The sequence below is a fragment of the Ascaphus truei genome, chromosome 4, assembly GCF_040206685.1.
Source record: "Ascaphus truei isolate aAscTru1 chromosome 4, aAscTru1.hap1, whole genome shotgun sequence".
NCBI classification, from domain to species: Eukaryota; Metazoa; Chordata; class Amphibia; order Anura; family Ascaphidae; genus Ascaphus; species Ascaphus truei.
This window is the reverse complement of record NC_134486.1, coordinates 14,470,768-14,491,855: the sequence shown is the minus strand read 5'-3', so window position 1 is coordinate 14,491,855 and position 21,088 is coordinate 14,470,768. Positions and strand designations below refer to the sequence as shown.

General features: G+C 45.7%; 1 protein-coding gene across 1 annotated transcript in view; it reads right to left on the bottom strand.

Moving 5' to 3' along the window:
- The window catches only part of LOC142492231 (vomeronasal type-2 receptor 26-like), a 31,420-nt gene extending 14,511 nt beyond the window's left edge, over positions 1 to 16,909 (bottom strand). Inside the window, exons 1-2 of the mRNA XM_075594899.1 lie at positions 16,807 to 16,909; positions 14,461 to 14,586 (exon numbers count right to left, since the gene is read on the bottom strand). Coding sequence (XP_075451014.1) covers positions 14,461 to 14,586; positions 16,807 to 16,909 — 229 coding nt within the window. The remainder of the gene's footprint in view (positions 1 to 14,460; positions 14,587 to 16,806) is intronic.
- Positions 16,910 to 21,088: the final 4,179 nt, after the last annotated feature.

Below are 21,088 nucleotides of genomic sequence, written 5' to 3'. Positions count from 1 at the left end.
TTGTCTCTGAGTCACAAGACAACTGGGTGGACCTGTTACCATGAACCGAATTTGCTATCAACTCATTTAACAATGAATCTACACAAGAGTCTTCTTTTTTCATCAATTTTGTTTTTCATCCTAGCACCCTTCCCCTCTCCTCCCCCCCTTCTGGCGTTGCCGCTGCAGACTCCCATGTTACGACCCTTCAGAATTCTTGGAAAAGGATCCTTAAGTCTCTACAAACCGCCGTCTCTAGGAAAAAAACTAAAGCGGATTGACATTGCCAACCTGGTCCTTCATTTAAACCGGGTGACAGAGTTTGGTTCTCCTCTAAGAATATTAGGCTTAAAACTCCATCTCCAAAGTTGGCCCAAAGATTCCTTGGCCCTTTCAAGATAACAGAAAAGATCAATCCAGTCGCCTACTGTCTAGCACTACCTCCCACCATGAGGACCCCGTCCGTATTTCATTTGTCCCTACTCAAGACTTTCATCCAGAGTTCACACTTTCCAGATCCTTCCCAAAAACCAACCCAATCTCTACCCTAGGACAACAAGAGTACGAAATTCACTCTTTAATCGACCCTCGTTTGTCAAGAAACAAGCTTCAGTTCCTCATCCACTGGAAGGGGTATGGCCCAGAGGAACGTTCATGGGTTCCAGAACGTCACATCCATGCTCCCAAGCTTCTTCAGCAGTTCAATCTAAAATTTCCCCAGAAGCCGTGGTTGGATCGTTCAGAGATCGATCCTCAAGGGTGGGATACTGTGATGATTCATGGGAGTCCTTCCCCTCTATGTATCCCTGAAGTTCCGCTCATGCCTGCCTCTCCTGTCCCTTATTTACCCGTTCTCCCCTCTGCGGCAGCCTCTGACGCTCTCTCGGCATCTGCGCGTACACCCCGCAAGACACGCGCACCTTCTTGCGTTCCCGTTCCCCGTCGCGGTGCTTCCTGCTCAAGGCCCCCTCATCTCCCGTTCCTGCCTCCTTACCTCCTGCGGTCTCCCCTCTTGTCCTTTCTCTACCCTCGGCAGATGTCCCCGTGGCGCGGCGCTCCGCGCGCCTCATGACACAGCCTGTGCGTGTGCACTCTCACCTTACAGAGGGCGCGCACACGCTCCTCTTGTAGGCTCTCTCAGCCCCCTGGCTCCTCCTCTCATACCCTTCAGGCTCTCTCCCTCACTGGCTCACCTGGGTCCTCCTCTTCTCCTCCTCACCTATCCCTGCTGCCTCCCACTTCAACTTCTGCTCCTCCTCTCTCTCCCACTGGTGTTCCCTCCTTTATAAACCCTGACTGTCCTGTCTATCATTGCTCTGCATAGTTCTTTGTAACCTCTGTGTGTGCAGTCCTATGCTTGGCTCTCCTGTGTTTTCCAGCATCTGTTCCTGCTCCTGCTTACCCCTAGATTTCCCTGGCTTGACCTCTGCTTGTACTGGATTAGCCTGCTCGCTACTGCCCTTGGAACCTGCTTACGAATACGACTCTGCTAACTTCTGTGATCCCTGGACTCTGGCTTATGAACATCACGATCCTGATCTCTATATACCTGGACCCTGGCACATGGAAACCACTACTCTTACTCTGAACCCCAAAGGCTTTGCAAGTATTATTAACCATCTTTCTACAGGCCCGGGAATGCCATACCACACTCCGGACATGCCCTCACTGCTGTGGGTGCGTGATAATACCCTTCCCACCTCAGTATTGGGGACTGGTCAGGTCTGTGGGCATACAGGTGTTACAGTTTGTCGGAGAAAGTCTTTACAGAATGTGTCTATGTATCGGGGTTCCAGATTACAGCCAAGCACATTAAACTCTGACTCTGAAAGCGCTATTACGACTCACGCCAAGATCCCTGCTGCAGCATCATCCAGACATGGTAAATGGGTTTGAAGGGGATAAACTATATCTGCAGCTATACACAGAGTCTCTAATGTAGCAGGGGTTCCCCAGTATAGCAGAGGTACCCAGATATATGCCCAGGTGCCCTGAACCTAGTGTAGGGGTTCAGGGGGATGCTCCAGCTAAGTGATAAAGCTGAGCATGATTGCATTGTCTAAAAGTTTTAAAAGTTATTTTTATAAAGTGTTCCAAGAATGAGGCTAGTGAATGTAGGTGAATTATACACTCATTTCATCTCTGACACCAGAATAGGAATTTACATATTTTAGCACACAGAAGACAGGACACAATATATTTTATTAAATGGTTATATTTTTAATGGGCATATTTATTGAAAACCTGTATATGAACTGAGGGATTTCCAAGTCATAGATTCCGGAAAACCTAGATGGCTACGAACCTTGGTGCCACTGTGTCTGTGCGGAGTCCGTATTGAAAGCCTCAGGGATGCCAAGGTGTTAGAACAGGAGGGATACTGCAATTCTGCGTGAGTACCCACATCCTTGGCTAACACAAGTCTATCCGGCAATAATTTGCCAGAACCTAGACTCTTTGGAGCTGGGCAGCAGGTGGGCTCAGTATGCAAAAAGGCAGAAGTGTCAGGTTGGCACATGCCCCTTTACAGACTGAGAAAAGGTGCCCTCCCGGCTTTACAATACCGGCAAATCGGTGATTGGCTGGAAGGAGAATTCCCATGCTCTTATAGGCTGCACTGGTTAGTGAATGAGAGCCTGAAAGACTTAAGTGAGCTTGCAGCCAATTAGGAGCGCAGATTTCAAGCGCCAAACCAACAGCGGCAAATTCAAAGATGCTCTGGACTAAATAGACGCAAGCCGGCTTCAAGGATTTTGAACTCAGAAAAGTTTCTAAGTCCTGCCTTTGAGAATGTAGTGATCGCATCTGTCGCATCTGGCATTGCATGCCGAAATCAGTTCCAGGACTTTCGTGAGTAACTACTGTACCGGTCAAGGAAAAGGGCTCATAAAGTGGTAATTTTTGAGAATTTCATTCTGAGGATAGACTTATTCGTTAGCCCCGTTCCCAGTGTCACGGTAGACAGAACTTTTAATATCAAAATTACCCGAATCCTTTGACTGAGCAAAGCAAGAGATAAAATAAATTGTGAATTATTTACAGAATGAACACACACACAATAGTTGACAAAAAACACTTGAAATACACTTACTGGGACGGGGCAAAACGAAATCTTCTACTTCCAAAACAAAATCTTTAGAAATAGAGTCTCCAGGCAAAATTTTCCAGGAGCGGGAGTTGTGCGCAAACAGAGCCGAAAACTGTCTTTGACTAGTGTAGAAAAGGGGGGGGGGGGTGATAGACAGCACTCTGACACACTGACTCAGCAAGGTTGCAGGATGCACGGAACAGGAAGGGACCCTAATTCCCTTCAGAAGTACTAACAAATCAAAATATAGTACCTGCACTCTCTGTCTCATAGCTACAGATATAAGCAAATACCAGTGTAGGGAATATGAATAATTTAATGACACTAATAATAAACTGAAAATATAGCAACAATAGCCAATACGCCAATGCAAGTATAAATATCACCATAGAGAAAATCAAAAAATAAAAGGGGGTAGAGGGGAAAGAAGGAGGAGGGGAAAAAACACAAAAGAAAAGCAAAAAATCACAAAAATGGAAAAAGGAAAGCAAACTAGGGGGGCGATGTTTCGAGGGGTGACCTCTTCATCTGGCCCATTCCCCCTGGTCCCAAAGGGTCCCAGAGGTACTTCCCTAAGCCTTCCCTCCCCACTGTCAAATAATCCCACACTCAGCTAATGATATAAATCTAAAGTCTAAATAGGGCAAATCACATAAGCAGATATCAAATATCAAAACCAGGAAGAGGGTTTGCTTATACTTGTTCAGTGATAGACATCTGATATCTGCATATGTTCTGTGTCTTTTACAATATTCTTGTATTTACATTTATTGTTTGATATTTGATATCTGCGCACGAAACGCGTTGGGCCTTTGAGTATCATTCATCAGCTTTTAACTGACAGATGAGCAGATCGCTATAGCAGTCCCTGGAACAGCAGCAATTTTGGATTTTGGATTATATTGTCAGCGAGACCCGGCGAGGATGGGAGATTCGGAGCGGTGTCCCGCCCCCTGTGACGTGTATCCGGGCTGTGACGCAGTTCCGGCCGCGAGCGGAGGGCGCCTCGTGGAGCGGAAGGCAAGTCTGCCTATACTTACTGAGGAGTCACCTGCGGGGAATCACATACAGGCACGCATCCAGTATCACCCACCGCCGGATCATCTTTAATCCCTATATCTGCGCTTATCCTGAGGACTGGCTGTAAGTAGGATTCCGGTTTTGCACAACCGGATCCTGGATCTGCTCGCAATCAGTTGCTGAATTTTATTGTGTTCATTAAAATAAATTGTTATTAGTCAACCTACATGTTTATTGTTGTATGTGCCTGTTTGTTTATGTGTTACATGTTCTAACCATATTTAGGTACACTATGATCTTGTTCTTTTGTCTCCCCTGCATATCATACATTGTTTGCTGCTGAGGAATCTGCTGTCCACTGGACTTGATTGTCATCTATTGGATATCCTAAGCCATCCATTGGACTTTTATTTATCCCACTATTTGGACTCTAAGGCGCCGGTCTGTATTGTTTTTTCTGGTCTGGTGAAGTGCCATCAATTTTTGGGATACTTCTTCACCTAAAGACATTATATCTTATTGAATATTCCTGCTTTCAATTGCACTGGGTCCAATACTTGACATAGCTTTATTCTATTTCTCCTTATCTTGGTTATACATTGATATTAATTGCCTACGTATGTATCTAACATGCTGAAGCGCTGCTTCTGGGATTTCTATCCTGCTCTTCCATTTGATTCCTTCCCCTGCCCGGTCTTACTGTTCTGGTCTGTGCTGAAGCATGGAGATTTGGCGGTGAGCTGCAAACTGCTCCTGTTACTGGTGTACTGCATGCTATTGATACCTGCTGAAGAACACTCCCCTGGATTCTGCAATTCAAAAGTGAGTTATACCTGTGGGTTGCCATACCCCTTCATTCTCACTACATGGGACATTTATTGTACAATTCTTTATTGGTGCCTGTGGCATTAAGTACTAGTCCCTTAAACCCTATTAGGGTAACTTTATTGTGTTATTCAGATTATTGGGAGCTTCTCAACTGCAGATGTTACGAATACACTAAGGACTTGTCTTTCTGATGTACTAGCGTTCTACACATCTATGCTTTCTAGGGAGGATTTTATCCGGAGGTCTGTGTTCCTCATGTCTTCTGGAATCTGGGGGGATTCCTGAGTACATGTTTCGAGGTAACCCGCAACACTGGCCCCCTCATACCCAAACACACCCTGACAAATTTTACCATAAAATCACCCCTGAAACTCACGCCCTGCACTTCTCCAATGGTTGGCACTCCTGGAACAGTAAAAATACACATACATCTTTATTACAAATGCAGTTACATGCCATGATTGGGTTGAAGAGCTGACAATCACAATTCCCCAATATGGTTTAGGGGCACCCTGCCGGGCATAATACCTTTATTTACTGGCCTGGGTACCCCTTCACCATCACACCCAGTAGGTGTGTTAACCTTGTAAATTGTGTTACATTGTGTGTATGTCTTTTCGTGAAATAAATTACAATTTATTTTACCTCCTTGTTTCGCTCAATCAATGATCCCCGTATAAAAAGGTATTAATAAACCTGGTCTCCTGTGACACCTAGGGGCCCCCAGAAACCAGTGGGGAACACCTGAGGACCCCCGTACACCCACAGGAACCACCCGGGACCCTTTGTGGCCCCCAGACACCTGCGGGGACCACCCGGAGACACCTGCTGGACTCTGGTATCAATCATGTGTATAAATAATTCAATTATGGTTTTATGTGGGGGCAAAGGGGATGGGTTGTGTATTGGTGGGTAGTACATATTGTAATGTTTATTGGGGTCAGAGGGGGTGAATGAAGGGCCAAGTACCTACTTCACCCACACCCACTGCCTTCAATAAAGCTGCTGTTGTTCCTTAACCCCTCCATTGTCTTTGCTTTGCAAAGGTAATGAAGTTGAATGTTAATGCATTTTCATCCTTAGTGACTATTTAATCTGGATTGTTAGAAACGGTAACAGTTGTAGCAGTGCCACAAAATAATAATGGAAGCTGCAAAATTCAGCAGGCAGCAATCTGCTATTTGTAATTGCTTCCGTGGAAAAACCCCAGTGTGCGTTGACTCTTTGTCATGTGGTAAAAGTTTAGGGACAGTAAATCTTGGAAATATACATAATTCACAGTCACTTAAAACAATCAATGAAAGGGTGCAGAAAAATGTAAGTGGACACATTTATTGGACACTCCATCATTAGCAATTTAAGCATTATGAGCCTCACGCATTACACTCACACATCAAAGTTCAGTTCTTTTAGTGCAAATGTCTGATGAAGAATAATGTTAATTGGTTTTTAACAGCAAAGCAAATACAGCACTAACAATTAAGGTATTTTATTCTAAGGCATATAGAGACAGATTTCTCAGAGTAAATTGGTTATAAAGCAGGATTCATGATGCTGCACTCTCTTGCCAGAAGTCCTGATACAGAACATGGCGTTCAATCTTGGTGTTACTGGACATCGGCGAAAATTGACCGGAATTTGAATACACTGCAGACTAGCCAGTTCCCTTCAGCTGCGGATTTTGGTGGAGATGTTTAAAAAAAGGCTGATTCTTTTTTTCCCCTGATCACTAAAGATCTGTCCCGCAGAAAACGCTTAAAATGGGGCTATGGTAGAGAGTGGTGTAATTGTCTGTCAGCCCAAAGGATTTCAATAAGAACTATATTGAGTTGATAAGTCTAAGGTAGCGTGTGAGCTACTGGTGTCCGGCCCACCAAGGATAAGAAATAGACATGGCAGAATTTTGCGGTCAAATTTCAATCTGCTGAAGATTGGCCAGCTCCTTTTAGCCGCGGATTAATCCATTAATCAGTCACAAAAATGCAGATTTTTGTATTTTTTTTTTTTTTTTATAACTTCAAGTTTATTGGAATATTTTCAATATAAATAGCATCGCAATACAAATAACACGAACATTCACAGTATTACAGTCATGTACGATACTGCTACATTCTCCTTCTGGAGCCACAAGCGTTCATGCGTTGCACATGATATCTCTAAAACCAGTAGGTTAAACTTGGGGGAACAACACAAAAAAAAAGTAAATTAAGGAGGGGGAGGGTGGGAAGGAGGGAAGGGGAGGGGGGGGGCGCGGGCACGCTGCACTGCCACTTTCCCATAGGTGGCTGGTAGATTTACTATACACCGTTTGTTTGCCGACTTCTAGGGCCGCGCAAAGTGTTCACATGGTGTGTCCTCAACTAGGTCTCGTAGTCCGTTCCGCTTACTTTGTACGAGAATGCACTTGGAATAATCACTGCCATATCGTGGCTACCTCAACCCCCGGGATGTCTGTCTGTTCCAGCCAAGGCGTCCAGACTTTTAGATATTTTTCACCAGTGTTATTGACCAGACTCGTCAATTTCTCCATCTGGCATATGTACCATAATCGATTCCGAATTTTTGGGATATTTGGGATCTCTGGTTGTTTCCACATAGCTGCGATCTCGCACCTCGTTGCTGTTGCAAAATGTGCAACTAGTTTATTACCTGATTTTGAAAGACCCTTCCATGGTCTGTTCAATAGGAACAGCCATGGATCAGGGGGAATTGTGAGGTCAAAGATCCTCTGGATCCAATGTCTAATTTCATCCCACAGGTGTGAGATCCGAGGGCAAGACCACAGCATGTGCAACAGGTCCGCCGATTCTCCGCACTGTTTGGGACACAGCGGGGAGTATCCTGTGACAAACCTTGATAATTTTAATGGGGTGAGGTACCACCTCATCAATACTTTATATGCATTCTCCTTCAAAGTAGTGCATATGGAGCTCTTGGCAGTAGCCTCTATTATAGCAGTCCAGTCGTCCTCCTCCAATTCCTCCCCAATATCTGTTTCCCATCTAAGTTGGTACGTCAGTTTTTGTCGTTGCTGTGAGCTCCCAGAACCGATCACTTCTCTATAGATGTGCGATGTAAGTCCCTGTGTGTCTGTTTTCGTCAGACAGAGCTTTTCGAATGTGGTTAATGGTGGGAAGGGGGAGTTTTTGGCGAAGAACGCTCGTATCTGGAGGTACCGAAAAAATTCGGAATGTGGGATGTTTTTTTCAGATCTAATTTGTTCGAATGATTTAACTCTGTTCGGTATACCCTCCAGATCTCTTAACCTAAGATATCCATATTTTTTCCAGGGCCCTGCGGCATTTGCCACTAGTCCCGGTGCAAAGTTAGGTTTGCCCCACAAGGGGGCCATCATAGAGCGCCTTGTGGTCAGGGTATGTTTATATTTTGTGGTCTCCCATACCGACAGTGAGTTGGCCACCGATGAGAGCGGTCGTTCAGCCCATTTAATAGCTGTTTTGGGTAACCATAGCAAATTCTCTATCTCTAGTGGGGCACAAGCCCTCTTTTCCAGATCCACCCATCTTTTCAGATCGGGGTTGGTCTGCCATTGTGTGAGTTGACACAATTGCGCCGCTTTGTAGTAAGAGACCAGGCAAGGTACCGCTAGGCCTCCTGTCCGGGTGGTTTTTTTCATAATTGTCTTATTTACTCTAGGTTTTTTCCCTCCCCAGATAAATTCGGAGATATCAGACTGAAGTGAGAGTATATACTTCAGTCTAAGTGGCACTGGTAGAGTCTGAAACAAATATAGGATACGGGGGAGGAGATTCATCTTGACACTATGTATCCTTCCTATCCAGGAGATCTTGTAGGGCGTCCATTTTTTAAAATCTGCTTTTAGTGTCTTGATTAGTTTGGGGTAATTAGCATCATAGACGCCCTTGTAAGATGTAGATCCCTAGATATTTAATATGTTTTGGTTGCCAATTGAAATTAAAGTTCAGACTCAGTAGTTTTTCAGTTTCCTTTGGGAGGCTGATATTCAGGGCCTCTGATTTGGTTTGATTTATTTTGAATCCTGATATTCTATTAAATGTATCCAACAGGTCAAATAGGTTCGGCAGGGAGGTTAGAGGCCTGGAGATTAGCAGCAGTATATCGTCTGCGTACAGGGCAATCTTATGTGATTGTGAATGCACCGTAATCCCTGAAATATCCGGGTTGTTACGGATTTGCGCAGCTAAAGGTTCCATACATAGGGCGAATAACAGGGGTGATAACGGGCACCCCTGACGTGTGTCGCTTTTAATTTGAAATAAATTAGAGGGGAAACCCTGATGTATGACCTTGGCTGTGGGGCCCGAGTATAGCGACATTATCGCCCCACTTACCCTTTCCCCAAAGCCGAATGCCCCAAGCGTCTGTTTTAAGTAGGGCCAGTCAATCCTGTCAAACGCTTTTTCCGCATCCAGACTCAACATCATAACGCTTAATTTCTGATTAGTGGCTATTTCTAGCAGAACAATGATTCGTCGGGTGTTGTCCGCAGCTTGTCTACCCATTATAAAGCCAACTTGATCTGGATGTATGAGTCTGGGCAGGATAAGACTTAATCTATTGGCCAGTAGTTTGGCGTATATTTTAACATCTGTATTAATTAGGGAAATTGGTCTATAACTTTTACAGTCCTGCGGATCTTTCCCAGGTTTATAGATAACTGAGATTGATGCCTGGAGCATCTGCTCCGGGAACGGGGCTCCTGCTAATACAGCATTATACATTCGGAGCAGCCATGGGGCAAGGTTCTCTGCGAACGCCTTATAATACTGCCCCGAAAACCCATCTGGCCCCGGGGCCTTTGAGGGTTTAAGGTCCGTGATGACCTGGGTAAGTTCTTCTAATGTGAAATCAGCCTCCAACCCCTCCCTGTCCTGCTCGCTCAGCCCTGTTAGGTTGGAACGTGCTATAAAATCTTCCGTGGCCCTTGCCGTTTTGGAGTTATGTGCCACTTTCTCTCCATTATATAAATTTTCGTAGAATGATTTAAATTCCTCGACTATGCTTTTTGGGTTGGATGTGGAGGAGCCGTCCTTCAGACGCACCGCCTGTATGTTATAATTAGGCTGTCTAGTGTTTAGTTTGCGCGCTAGCATGGTATCCGGCCTGTTCGCCTTTTCGTAAAATTTCCTCCGTGACCAACTCAGAGACTTATCAGCCTGGGAGACCAATAGTAGGTTTAGTTCGATTTTGATGTTCTTTAACTCCAATAGGACCCTCGGATCCTGCGTCAGTTTGTGTCTTGATGTGAGGGAATTTAATTTGGATTGGAGGGCTGCTATCTTGTTATTACGCTCTCTCTTTCTACGGGCGGCAATACCAATTAAAGTGCCCCTTATGGTTGCCTTATGGGCCTCCTAGAGGGTGAGGTCGGAGCTCACCGAACCATAATTAGTCGTGAAGAATTTATCTATCTCCTCTCCGACTGAGTCGCATATAGCTGGGATCTTAAGGAGTGACTCATTTATTTTCCAATTTGCACCGGGTCTATCAGGGCGAATTTGGTTGCACCTCAGCTCTATAGGCGCATGGTCTGACCATGAAATATCATGGATCAAAGCCTGGGCGACCAAGGGAACCAGTCTACTAGAAATGAAGAAGTAGTCGATTCTGCTATAGACGTCGTGGGGGTGGGAGTAAAAAGTATAGTTTTTTTCTGTGGGGTGAAGTTCCCTCCAGATATCTACTAGCTGGGCTTTCTTGAGACCTGATTTTAGGGTGTCAATCACTTTCTTACGACCGTTTCTAGAAATTCCCGTTCAATCTAGCTTGGGGTTCATAGTAAGGTTGAAGTCTCCCGCTAGGATTATCTGACCTTTGGCTACCTGCGTCAGTTTCTGAAAAAAATCCTTGATAAATTTGTGTCCTTGCTCACCCGGGGCATACACCGAGGCTATTGTCAGTGGCTGTTCTTGTATTGAACCCACTACTATTAAGTATCTGCCTTCATTGTCTCTCCTAATCGTGTCCAGTGTGAATGGAACCCTGTTGTGGAAGATAACTCCGACCTCTCTTTTTTTTTCTGCAGCGGACGCCCAATAGAATTGTGTGAATTGTCTATCTAGGAATTTGGGTACACTGTTACGGCTAAAATGTGTTTCCTGTATTAGGAGGATGTCGGCCTGTTTTGCCTTAAAATCTGTAAAGGCGACTTTTCTTTTCGTAGGGTTGTTAAATCCCTTTACGTTTATAGATATAAAATTCAGCGCCATATAGTTAGGTTGGTGTCTGGGATCTGCGTAGAGATGTTATGGTTCTGAGGCGGTCCAAATCTGGGCCTCCTATTATCGTGAGTGTGACCTGTGATAGGTATGTGCCCCTGGGTTGGCCTTGCCCTGCTCTGATGGTAGGCCCGCAGCCCCAAGGATAGGGAAGGGGGGGAGGAGAGGGGGAAGGAGAGGGGGAAGAACTGGGTAAATAAAAAGAAAAAGGGAAAAGCCTTGTCTGGGCTGATCCAGAGTCGGCTCTTATGCCCTGTTTGTCGGACCGCCGACTGGCACCCATCAAACGGGAGTGCCAGTCTTTGTGGGCATGTCCTCTGTAGGGCGTGTTGGCTCCCATGGACTACCTCCATGAGATACCTTGTGAGGCACCGGCGAAGACCAAAGGTGTCTCGCACCGACATTGAACTTTGTGTGTGTATTGCGGCATCACATAACATTCTTTATTACAACTTCAAAAAGTAAAACAATAACTATAGACTTAGCGTAATTCAGCTTCGGCTCCACGGGCGCATCCCGGCGCTAGGGGGCCTCCCCAGACCGACGTCTCCCCACTCCCGAAGTTAATGCCTCTGTGGGATTCTGCGTTGGTGGCTTACGTATCCTCGCTTGCCCCATCCGTAGATCTCATGCGGAGTGGGGGCCTGTGTCTCGGTCACGGAGCTGTCCACCGAGATGGGACCCCATCGAGGGTGCCCCCGAGCACCCCGATACCCCGCCAGCCGACCGCCGTGAGCGATTCCTGACCCTAAGGTAGACAAAGTGCATTAATCAATAGTCATCATGTAGAGTCAAAGTCATTAAGGTTGAACGAACAAACCTGGGTCAAACATGAACCCAACAATAATCTATCTCTCTTGAGCCTGTAATGTCTCCTATATGCAACATCCCTTTAAGATGTATATGTGTCAGTCTGGCCTTGGCAGGAGCACCCCTATGGCGGAACTTCTTTCTCTCCCTTAACTGCTCTCCTCTCAGCCTAGGGCGTATTGCTCATCTCCCCCTGCATACTGTTAGTATAACCTGTGGGGGGAGGGGTGGAGGGAGGGGGGTGGAGGGGTTAGGGGCAAAAGGTGGGGTGGTGCAGAGGAGGGGAAATGATGTGGGGGGGTGGTGAGGGGAGAGGGAGGGGAGGATAGTGGGAGGGGAAGGGATAAATGGGGAAGGTTAAGGGGGCGGAGGGGGGTGGCGGGGAGAGCGGAGAGGGGGGGGGAGAGGAAGGAGAAGGGGGGGAAGGCGGGGGGGGATGGGGCAGACAGGTGGGGGGGGGAAGGCAGGAGGGAGGAGGCCATGGGTAAGAGGAGATAACAAGGGAGAGGCGGCAAGAGGAGGGGGGGGCCGAGAGGGGGGGAGCGGCACGGGTGAGCATTTTCCAAACCCTTCTGATGCGTCGCCAATGAAGGGCTGCCCCCTACTCTGAGGCCCGCCCCGGGTTCTCAGGGGAGCTAGCCCCTCACAGCCGCCGACCCCCGCCTCAGCATCCAGTCCCGTTTCCCCCCCTCTCCCATCAGGCTCAGTGTCCCTCCCTCCGCATCCGATACCCTCTGACCCGGAAGTCTCCTCAATGGGTGGAAGTGCCCGAGCGCCAGGGAGTCTTGATGATGACGTCGCGGTGTGTGCCGGTCTGGAGCTCCTCCCTCCTCCTGTTCGCGCCTTTATCCTGCTTTCCCGCTCTCATCTTCACTGCCTGTCGGAGAAGAAGGGATCCGGCGTCTCCCAGCTGCAGTATTCGGAGAAGATCACCAGGGGGGGACATCGCAGGAGTACCCATGGCCGGCCATTTTGACACGAGGGAGGGAGACATGAATCAGGTCCCTTTAAGAGCTCTACCAGACCGGCGGAGCTGTGTAGAACTCGTGGTTTCACAGGGTTTCCTCCAGCGCGGCTCCCACTCTGTTCCGGGACATCGACGGGGTCGGATCAGCCTCGGATTCCAGGTAAGGTGGATGAGAGGGGCCAGGGCTGTGGGGGCTTTGCTGTAGTCCCAGCTTCTTGAGGAAGCTGTTGCCGTCCTCGGCCCTCCGTAGGGTATTCGCCACACCGTTCTTCACCACTAGCAGGGCAAAGGGAAACAGCCATCTGTACCTGACCCCCCTGTCCTGCAGGGTTTTAGTTACCGGTCCCAGGCTACGTCGTCTTAGGAGGGTAGCCGGGGATAGATCCTGAAAGATCTGAAGCTTGACACCCTCATACTCCATGGACCTGGCCTCCCTGGCCATCCGGCAAACTGCATCTTTTATTTTATAAAAATGAAAGCGTACTATGATATCCCGAGGGGGGGCTCCTGCCTGTGGTCTTGAACGGAGGGCTCTATGGCACCTATCAAGGTGCAAGTCCTGGGCAGATTTATCAGGCAGTATATGCTCCAGCCACTGCTGAACAAATTCCTCAGCGTCTGTTACTGTCTCAGGCACCCCACGGATACGGACATTATTTCGTCTGTCCCGATTTTCGGTGTCCTCTTGTTTGTCTGAGAGGTCACGGAACTTATCCTGTAACTGGGCTACTGTTTTGTTTGTCTGTTGGATGGCCCTCGTGTTAGCGTCCATTTTGGTCTCTAGGGACCCGGTCCTCTCCCCCAGTCCATCGAGGTCCCTCCGCAGATTCCACAGCTCTCTGTTGAAGAACTGTTTCATCTCTGCGCAGAGCTCCCTGAAGTCTTTTCTAGTTACTGGTTCATTGTCATCCGCTCTTGCAGCCGGCCTGGCAACCTCAGCCTCTGCTGCCATCCCTGCTGTAGGGGGATCAGGGCTGTCTCCTGCTGCAGGTTTTTTTTAATTGAAATAAGTCGTGACCGAGGGGTCTTTCGGCTTTGCTTTTCCCCGTGCCGGCATCACCAGGTATTCCCCTACTTGAATTCACTGGACTGATTCGTGGGGGGTCACTTTGATTGCCGCTTTTAATAGATTATTGTGCCGATGCGAGCAGAGCTAGAAACCTAAGCTTCCATCTACTCTGGCTTCACGCATGCGCCTCAGATTTTTGTATTTTTAACATTGCAAACGTGTTTTTTGGATTCCGTATTTTAGCAATCCGTGGACTGAATTCACAATCTATACACACACACACACACTCACACACACACACACACACACACACACACACACACACACACACACACACACACACACACACACACACACACACACACACACACACACACACACACACACACACACACACACACACACACACACGCACACACACTTGCTTTGCCCATTTCTAATTAGAACATTTGCTATTCTGATTAGCAACTCTAGCAGTGTGACCTAAACCAGGTGATGGGCAGCAAAACAGAATATGACTGAGTTAGGGGTTACTAACCAGTGCTGTTGGAGATCTCCCCCTCTGTGCATTGAACACAGTCATAGCAGCATCTGGGTCTTCCTTCCTGCTGAGCTTTTCTGTACCCAGGCAGGCAGCTCTCAGTGCACACAGAGCGGGGTTTCTAAAAAATACAATGGAAAGTCATGAGTCACATATAATAATGTTTTATTTCTAGCATTGCGCAGAATGAGTAATACAGCCTTTCCCTGTTACAAAGAATGTGTGTATCTGTCCTGCGCTTCAGTGTGCAGTGTGGCAGTCTGAAAACGTGTCAGACACTGAGACAGCGCATGAGGGAGCTCCGCTTGGCCACAGAATTGACCGGTGCAGGGGGCTGTTGTTAACTTACCTCACCTGCATCTCCGGGTAGGGGCCTGCTCACCTCGGCTGCTTCTGCGTGCCACCGTCTGGAAGGGTACTGGAAACAATGGAGGATTCGGGCGCAACTGCGCATGTCTGACTCAGAGAGGCTGCTGGGATCTTCAAAAAAACTTTATTGATGGAACACACAAGGGCTAGCACCGCATTCTCCCCCTCAACGCGTTTCACCCTTAGGAATAGGGCTTCGTCTTGGAGTGGGGAGAAGCGGAAGCTGCCTGTTTAAATACAGAAAAGCCCGCGAAAACGGGGACATTTAAATTGCAGATTAAAAACATTAACCCCTCCAGCGCTTGTACCTGTAATCAATGCTAAACAATTAATTCATGGTTATGACAATGTAATTGCAGTATTAGTTAAGAATATACTGTTTGTATTCAGGTCAATCATTGGGGATATATGAATGAATAGTTAAAAGGTTGCTGCAAACACTGCTAGTGCATAGTTGAGTCCCATAGATAACAAGAACAGTTTATATCTTATCATTATGTTTGTGTATTGGATTATACTCAAACAAATCTAATACATTATTGGTACTAGATTAAACTGTAAACTGTATTTAAGCTGATTAAACATCATTTGCTGGGCTCTCAGCCAATGCATGAATAACAAGAGGAGATATGGTGAAAGAGGGGGAGGGGGGGGGGGGAGAGTAAGGAGGGGGGAGGGGGGGAGGGGGAAGGGAGGGAAAGGGGGAGGGGGGGGGGGGGGAAATGGGAAAGGGGGGGAGGGAAAAGGGGGGGGGGGTCATAGAGGAGGGAAAAATGATCATAGAGAGCAGCATATTAAACTGTATGCCTTCCCCCTAAGGGCATTGTATCTTGACAGTTTATTTAGAAAGTTAAAAAACTTTAAGAAAGAAAACTTAAAGAAAACAGCGTAAATCCCAATCAATGTTGAGTCCGTTGGGCTGTAGAGAATTAAGTGTATGTATCCAGTGTGCCTCTCTCTGATGTAAAATCCTTAATCTATCCCCTCCTCGGGGTGGTAACACAATGTGTTCGATGGCACAACATCTGAAATTCTCCACAGTACCCAACGGACACACATTGAAATGCAATGGTACCGGGTGTGTAGTATCATGTTTTTTGATTAGTCTAAGGTGTTCCATTATGCGGATTTTTAGGACTCTACTGGTTAGTCCTACATATTGTTTATTGCACCCGCATTTTAACAAATAAATCACAAAACTGGTCTGGCATGTTATAAAAGTTTTGATGGGAAATGTACGTGTTTCATCGTGGTTCGAGAAATGCTTGGTCTTAATCATATTAGGACATATTTTGCAGTGCCCACATTTGAACGAACCAGTGAGTCTAGGAAACATAGACATATTAGTTCTATTAAGGTTGGTTGGCTTTAACATACTGGGCGAAAGAAGGTTCCCTAATGTGGCAGCCTTTCTAAACACTATTTTGGGACCCATACTAACCAATTTGCCCAAAAGAGGGTCTAAAGATAGGGTGGTCCAGTGCTTGTGTATGATGGCTTTAATACAATTGGCCTGCTCACTATAATTGGTTATAAAGAAAGGGGTTCCCGTATCCTCCGCCCGTGTACCTTGTGGTTGTTGGCGAACATTCATATTTATGAGTTGTTCTCTATCGGTGTCTAAGGCACTTTGATATGCCAGATCTAGGTCCATAGCATTGTACCCCCTTGACAGGAATCTCTCCCTCATCTCGCCCGCCCTCTGTTCAAAAGATCCCAAAGTGGAGCAGTTCCTGCGTAACCGCAGGAACTGTCCCTTCGGAATACCTCTGACCAGAGGGCGTGCGTGACAGCTTTTAGCGTGAAGCAGTGAGTTTCTGGCATTTTCTTTTCTGTAAATGTCAGACTGGATTTTGTTCTCCAAATCGACATATAAATTCAGATCCAAAAATGTAATTTGGAATTTGTCATATGTATGAGTAAACCTCAAATTCAATATATTATCCGCCAGATACTCAAAAAACTTCAAAAGCTCTTCCTCCCCACCACTCCAGATCAAAATGAGATCATCAATATAGCGCTTGTAAAACGCTATATGATGTCTGAATGGGTTTGAATCTCCAAACACGTGGGACATCTCCCACCAACCCATGAATAGGTTGGCGTAGGAAGGGGCAAAAGACGTCCCCATAGCTGTCCCACGTGTTTGGAGATAAAACTGGTGATCAAAAAGAAAGAAATTGTGCGTGAGTGAAAATTTGATACTATCTAAGAGAAAAGCTATATGTGCTGGGGACAGAGTGGAGTGGTTGTGCAGAAAAAATTCTGTTGCAGTGAGACCATGTTCGTGTTTGATAATGTTGTATAGGGAAGTTACATCTAGGGTGACCCAGATGTAATGTGTGTGCCAGCTGATGGGAGTGAGTAATGATAAGATGTGTTTGGTGTCTATAATGTGAGAAGGTAACGAGTGAACAAGTGGCTGTAAAAAGTGATCTATATATTGTGAAAGGTGTTCACCAGTGAGCCTATACTAGAAATAATGGGTCTACCCGGGGGTGCAATCAGTGTCTTGTGAATTTTGGGTAGGTGATGAAAAATAGGGGTGATGGGATCTGGAGTGGTGAGGAAGTCCCGCTCATTTGGTGAGAGGATGTGTAACATCTCACCTTCATCCATGAGGTCCAAGAACTCTCTGCTGAATTGGATGGTGGGGTCCCTGCCAAGGGTACGGTAGGTATCGGGGTCGCTCAGCTGTCGCTGTGCCTCTGCTACATAATAATCTCTGTCCAGCACCACAGTTGCGCCACCTTTGTCCGCCTTTCTCACTAGAATAGAATCGTTATTAGTTAATGTTTTTAAAGCTGTTCTTTGTTCCCCCGTTAGATTATCTTGTTGAAGTCCCCTGGTTCCTATACCTTTGGCTAGGAGCAATAGATCTCTTTCTATGGCTTTCTGAAAGATATCGATGTACTGCCCCCTCATAAATGAGGGGTAGAACAGGGATCTCTTTTTAAACCCAGAATTGATACTGCCCAGAAATTCTACCGGGTCATCAAGTGTATTATTCTCATTGAAGAGATCCATAAGATCCTGCTCCCTGCACTGGTCTTCAAAACCTAGGGGAATTGAAACAGGGTTAATGTCAAATATGGGTAACACTGTATTGGGATTTTGATTCCTGGAAAAAAAGAAGCGTTTCAATGTTAATTTGCGTGTAAATTTGAATACGTCTACCATTGTAGAAAACAAGTTAAATTTGGTACTTGGTGCAAAAGAAAGTCCAAGGTGCAACATGGATAGTTCTGATTGTGTCAGTTTATGTTTAGAGTTGTTTATAACATTACTGTTCTCCATTGTTAAGTTTTTAGCCTCTTGGATGGCATCCCAATGTGGGTTCTTTCTTCTGCCTCTTCTCGTCCTTCCCCGTTTTTTGAGGACTTCTGTGTGGCTGGTCTGTTGGCATATATCATCTCACTTGTTCCTGCCATCTCGTCCCCTGACGAGGGGTTGAAGTCACTCTCGGAGAATGAGAAGGATACAGCATGTGAAGAAGAATCATTAGTTTTGTTTCCCTTAAGGATTGATTTACCCCCTCCTTCTTTATTGGATTTCTTGTATTTGGGCTTGCCTTTGGTTCTAGATGGTAATTTCTGCCACATGTAAATCTGGTGCAAATCATAGTCCGCCTTGTCACGCTCAAATTTTGACTGTTTATTGAGCATAATGGTTTTCTCTTGTTTATTAAGTTTGCTAGCTGTTTTATTGTCTAGCTCCTTGAAATTATCCATTATTGAAAAGGCTTTCATTTTTCCTTGTAATTCCAAAATTTGTTTGGAAACTATTTTGTATTCTTGGGATTTTTGTCTAATAATCAGGTCCATTAATTTAAATGAACAGTCCTCAAGAATTATGCACCATTGTTGTTCAAATTCTACATTGGTAAACCCAAAGGAAGGGGTTTTGGTATGACGTAAGCCTCTGGGAATACGTTTTACACGTATATAATTTTCCATGGTCGTTATTTCCCACCAAATTCTTTGTCTTAGGAGTAAGCATTTCTCCAATTTAATGAAATGTAACTTGAGGTCCGCTGTGTCCTCACATAAAAATTCAGGGGTGTTGCTAAAAATAGCCTCTGCTCTATAAGTGCGATTGGCAGTGTTGCAGCAACTAAAAAAATATGTCCTAATATGATTAAGACCAAGCATTTCTCGAACCACGATGAAACACGTACATTTCCCATCAAAACTTTTATAACATGCCAGACCAGTTTTGTGATTTATTTGTTAAAATGCGGGTGCAATAAACAATATGTAGGACTAACCAGTAGAGTCCTAAAAATCCGCATAATGGAACACCTTAGACTAATCAAAAAACATGATACTACACACCCGGTACCATTGCATTTCAATGTGTGTCCGTTGGGTACTGTGGAGAATTTCAGATGTTGTGCCATCGAACACATTGTGTTACCACCCCGAGGAGGGGATAGATTAAGGATTTTACATCAGAGAGAGGCACACTGGATACATACACTTAATTCTCTACAGCCCAACGGACTCAACATTGATTGGGATTTACGCTGTTTTCTTTAAGTTTTCTTTCTTAAAGTTTTTTAACTTTCTAAATAAACTGTCAAGATACAATGCCCTTAGGGGGAAGGCATACAGTTTAATATGCTGCTCTCTATGATCATTTTTCCCTCCTCTATGACCCCCCCCCCTTTTCCCTCCCCCCCTTTCCCATTTCCCCCCCCCCCCCTCCCCCTTTCCCTCCCTTCCCCCTCCCCCCTCCCCCCTCCTTACTCTCCCCCCCCCCCTCCCCCTCTTTCACCATATCTCCTCTTGTTATTCATGCATTGGCTGAGAGCCCAGCAAATGATGTTTAATCAGCTTAAATACAGTTTACAGTTTAATCTAGTACCAATAATGTATTAGATTTGTTTGAGTATAATCCAATACACAAACATAATGATAAGATATAAACTGTTCTTGTTATCTATGGGACTCAACTATGCACTAGCAGTGTTTGCAGCAACCTTTTAACTATTCATTCATATATCCCCAATGATTGACCTGAATACAAACAGTATATTCTTAACTAATACTGCAATTACATTGTCATAACCATGAATTAATTGTTTAGCATTGATTACAGGTACAAGCGCTGGAGGGGTTAATGTTTTTAATCTGCAATTTAAATGTCCCCGTTTTCGCGGGCTTTTCTGTATTTAAACAGGCAGCTTCCGCTTCTCCCCACTCCAAGACGAAGCCCTATTCCTAAGGGTGAAACGCGTTGAGGGGGAGAATGCGGTGCTAGCCCTTGTGTGTTCCATCAATAAAGTTTTTTTGAAGATCCCAGCAGCCTCTCTGAGTCAGACATGCGCAGTTGCGCCCGAATCCTCCATTGTTTCCCTGTTACATACTCATACAGTGGCCGTTATTCGATCAAATCACGGTGCCAATTTCACCTGCTCTGCTGTACTCCACGTGGCATGAACGCGGCCAATCGCCCCAGGCACCGGTGCTTATCGCGGATACTTTATTTGAATTTCACGGATTCTGTTTCTTTGGTTGCAATGAAATGAATGAATTGCAATGTGTACAGCACTGTGCTACTGTATCTATTTCATGTGTCTATTTTATGTGTTTAAAAAACAGAACACTAAAATGCAATTTTCTACACTCGCTACACTCACAGGAACTCGCGAGAAGTTTGGAAGACATCCCATGTCATGACATCGGTATTCCGATATACACAACGCGTGAAGAGGTCGAATAACGGCGGTTTTATCAGTAGTGTCATACAATGGAAAGCCATGAGTCCCATATAATAATGTTTCATTTCTAGCATTGCTGCATACACAGCGCAGAATAAGTAATACAGCCGTTCCCTGTTACATAGTGTCAGCGCATAAAGGGTCTAACTTTTGGGGCAGTATGGCCTCGTGGTAGGGTCAGTAAGAGTCGAAAGGTATGTTTTTAGACTTTAAACCTGCAGTTGTTTACTTTCCAAAATAAAACAAATAGGCACACTTTCCTTTTAAGGCAAAATCAAAACCTACTCCCTGTAAGGATCAGCGTTAGGTCCCACCACTGCAACAAGCTCCATCAGACCAGGGAAGCTACTCCCAGGTGCCACGTCATCAGACAAGAGGACACTGCCATATCCAGGCCCCACCCCTGCACCACGTCCTGTGATGCTTTACGCACAAAGTGAACCACGCACCAGTGTTGTGCAACTAACAGCACACAACGAGTTAATCGTTACTCACATCATCCTTAATCAAATGCACCTGCAGCTCTCTCTGCCT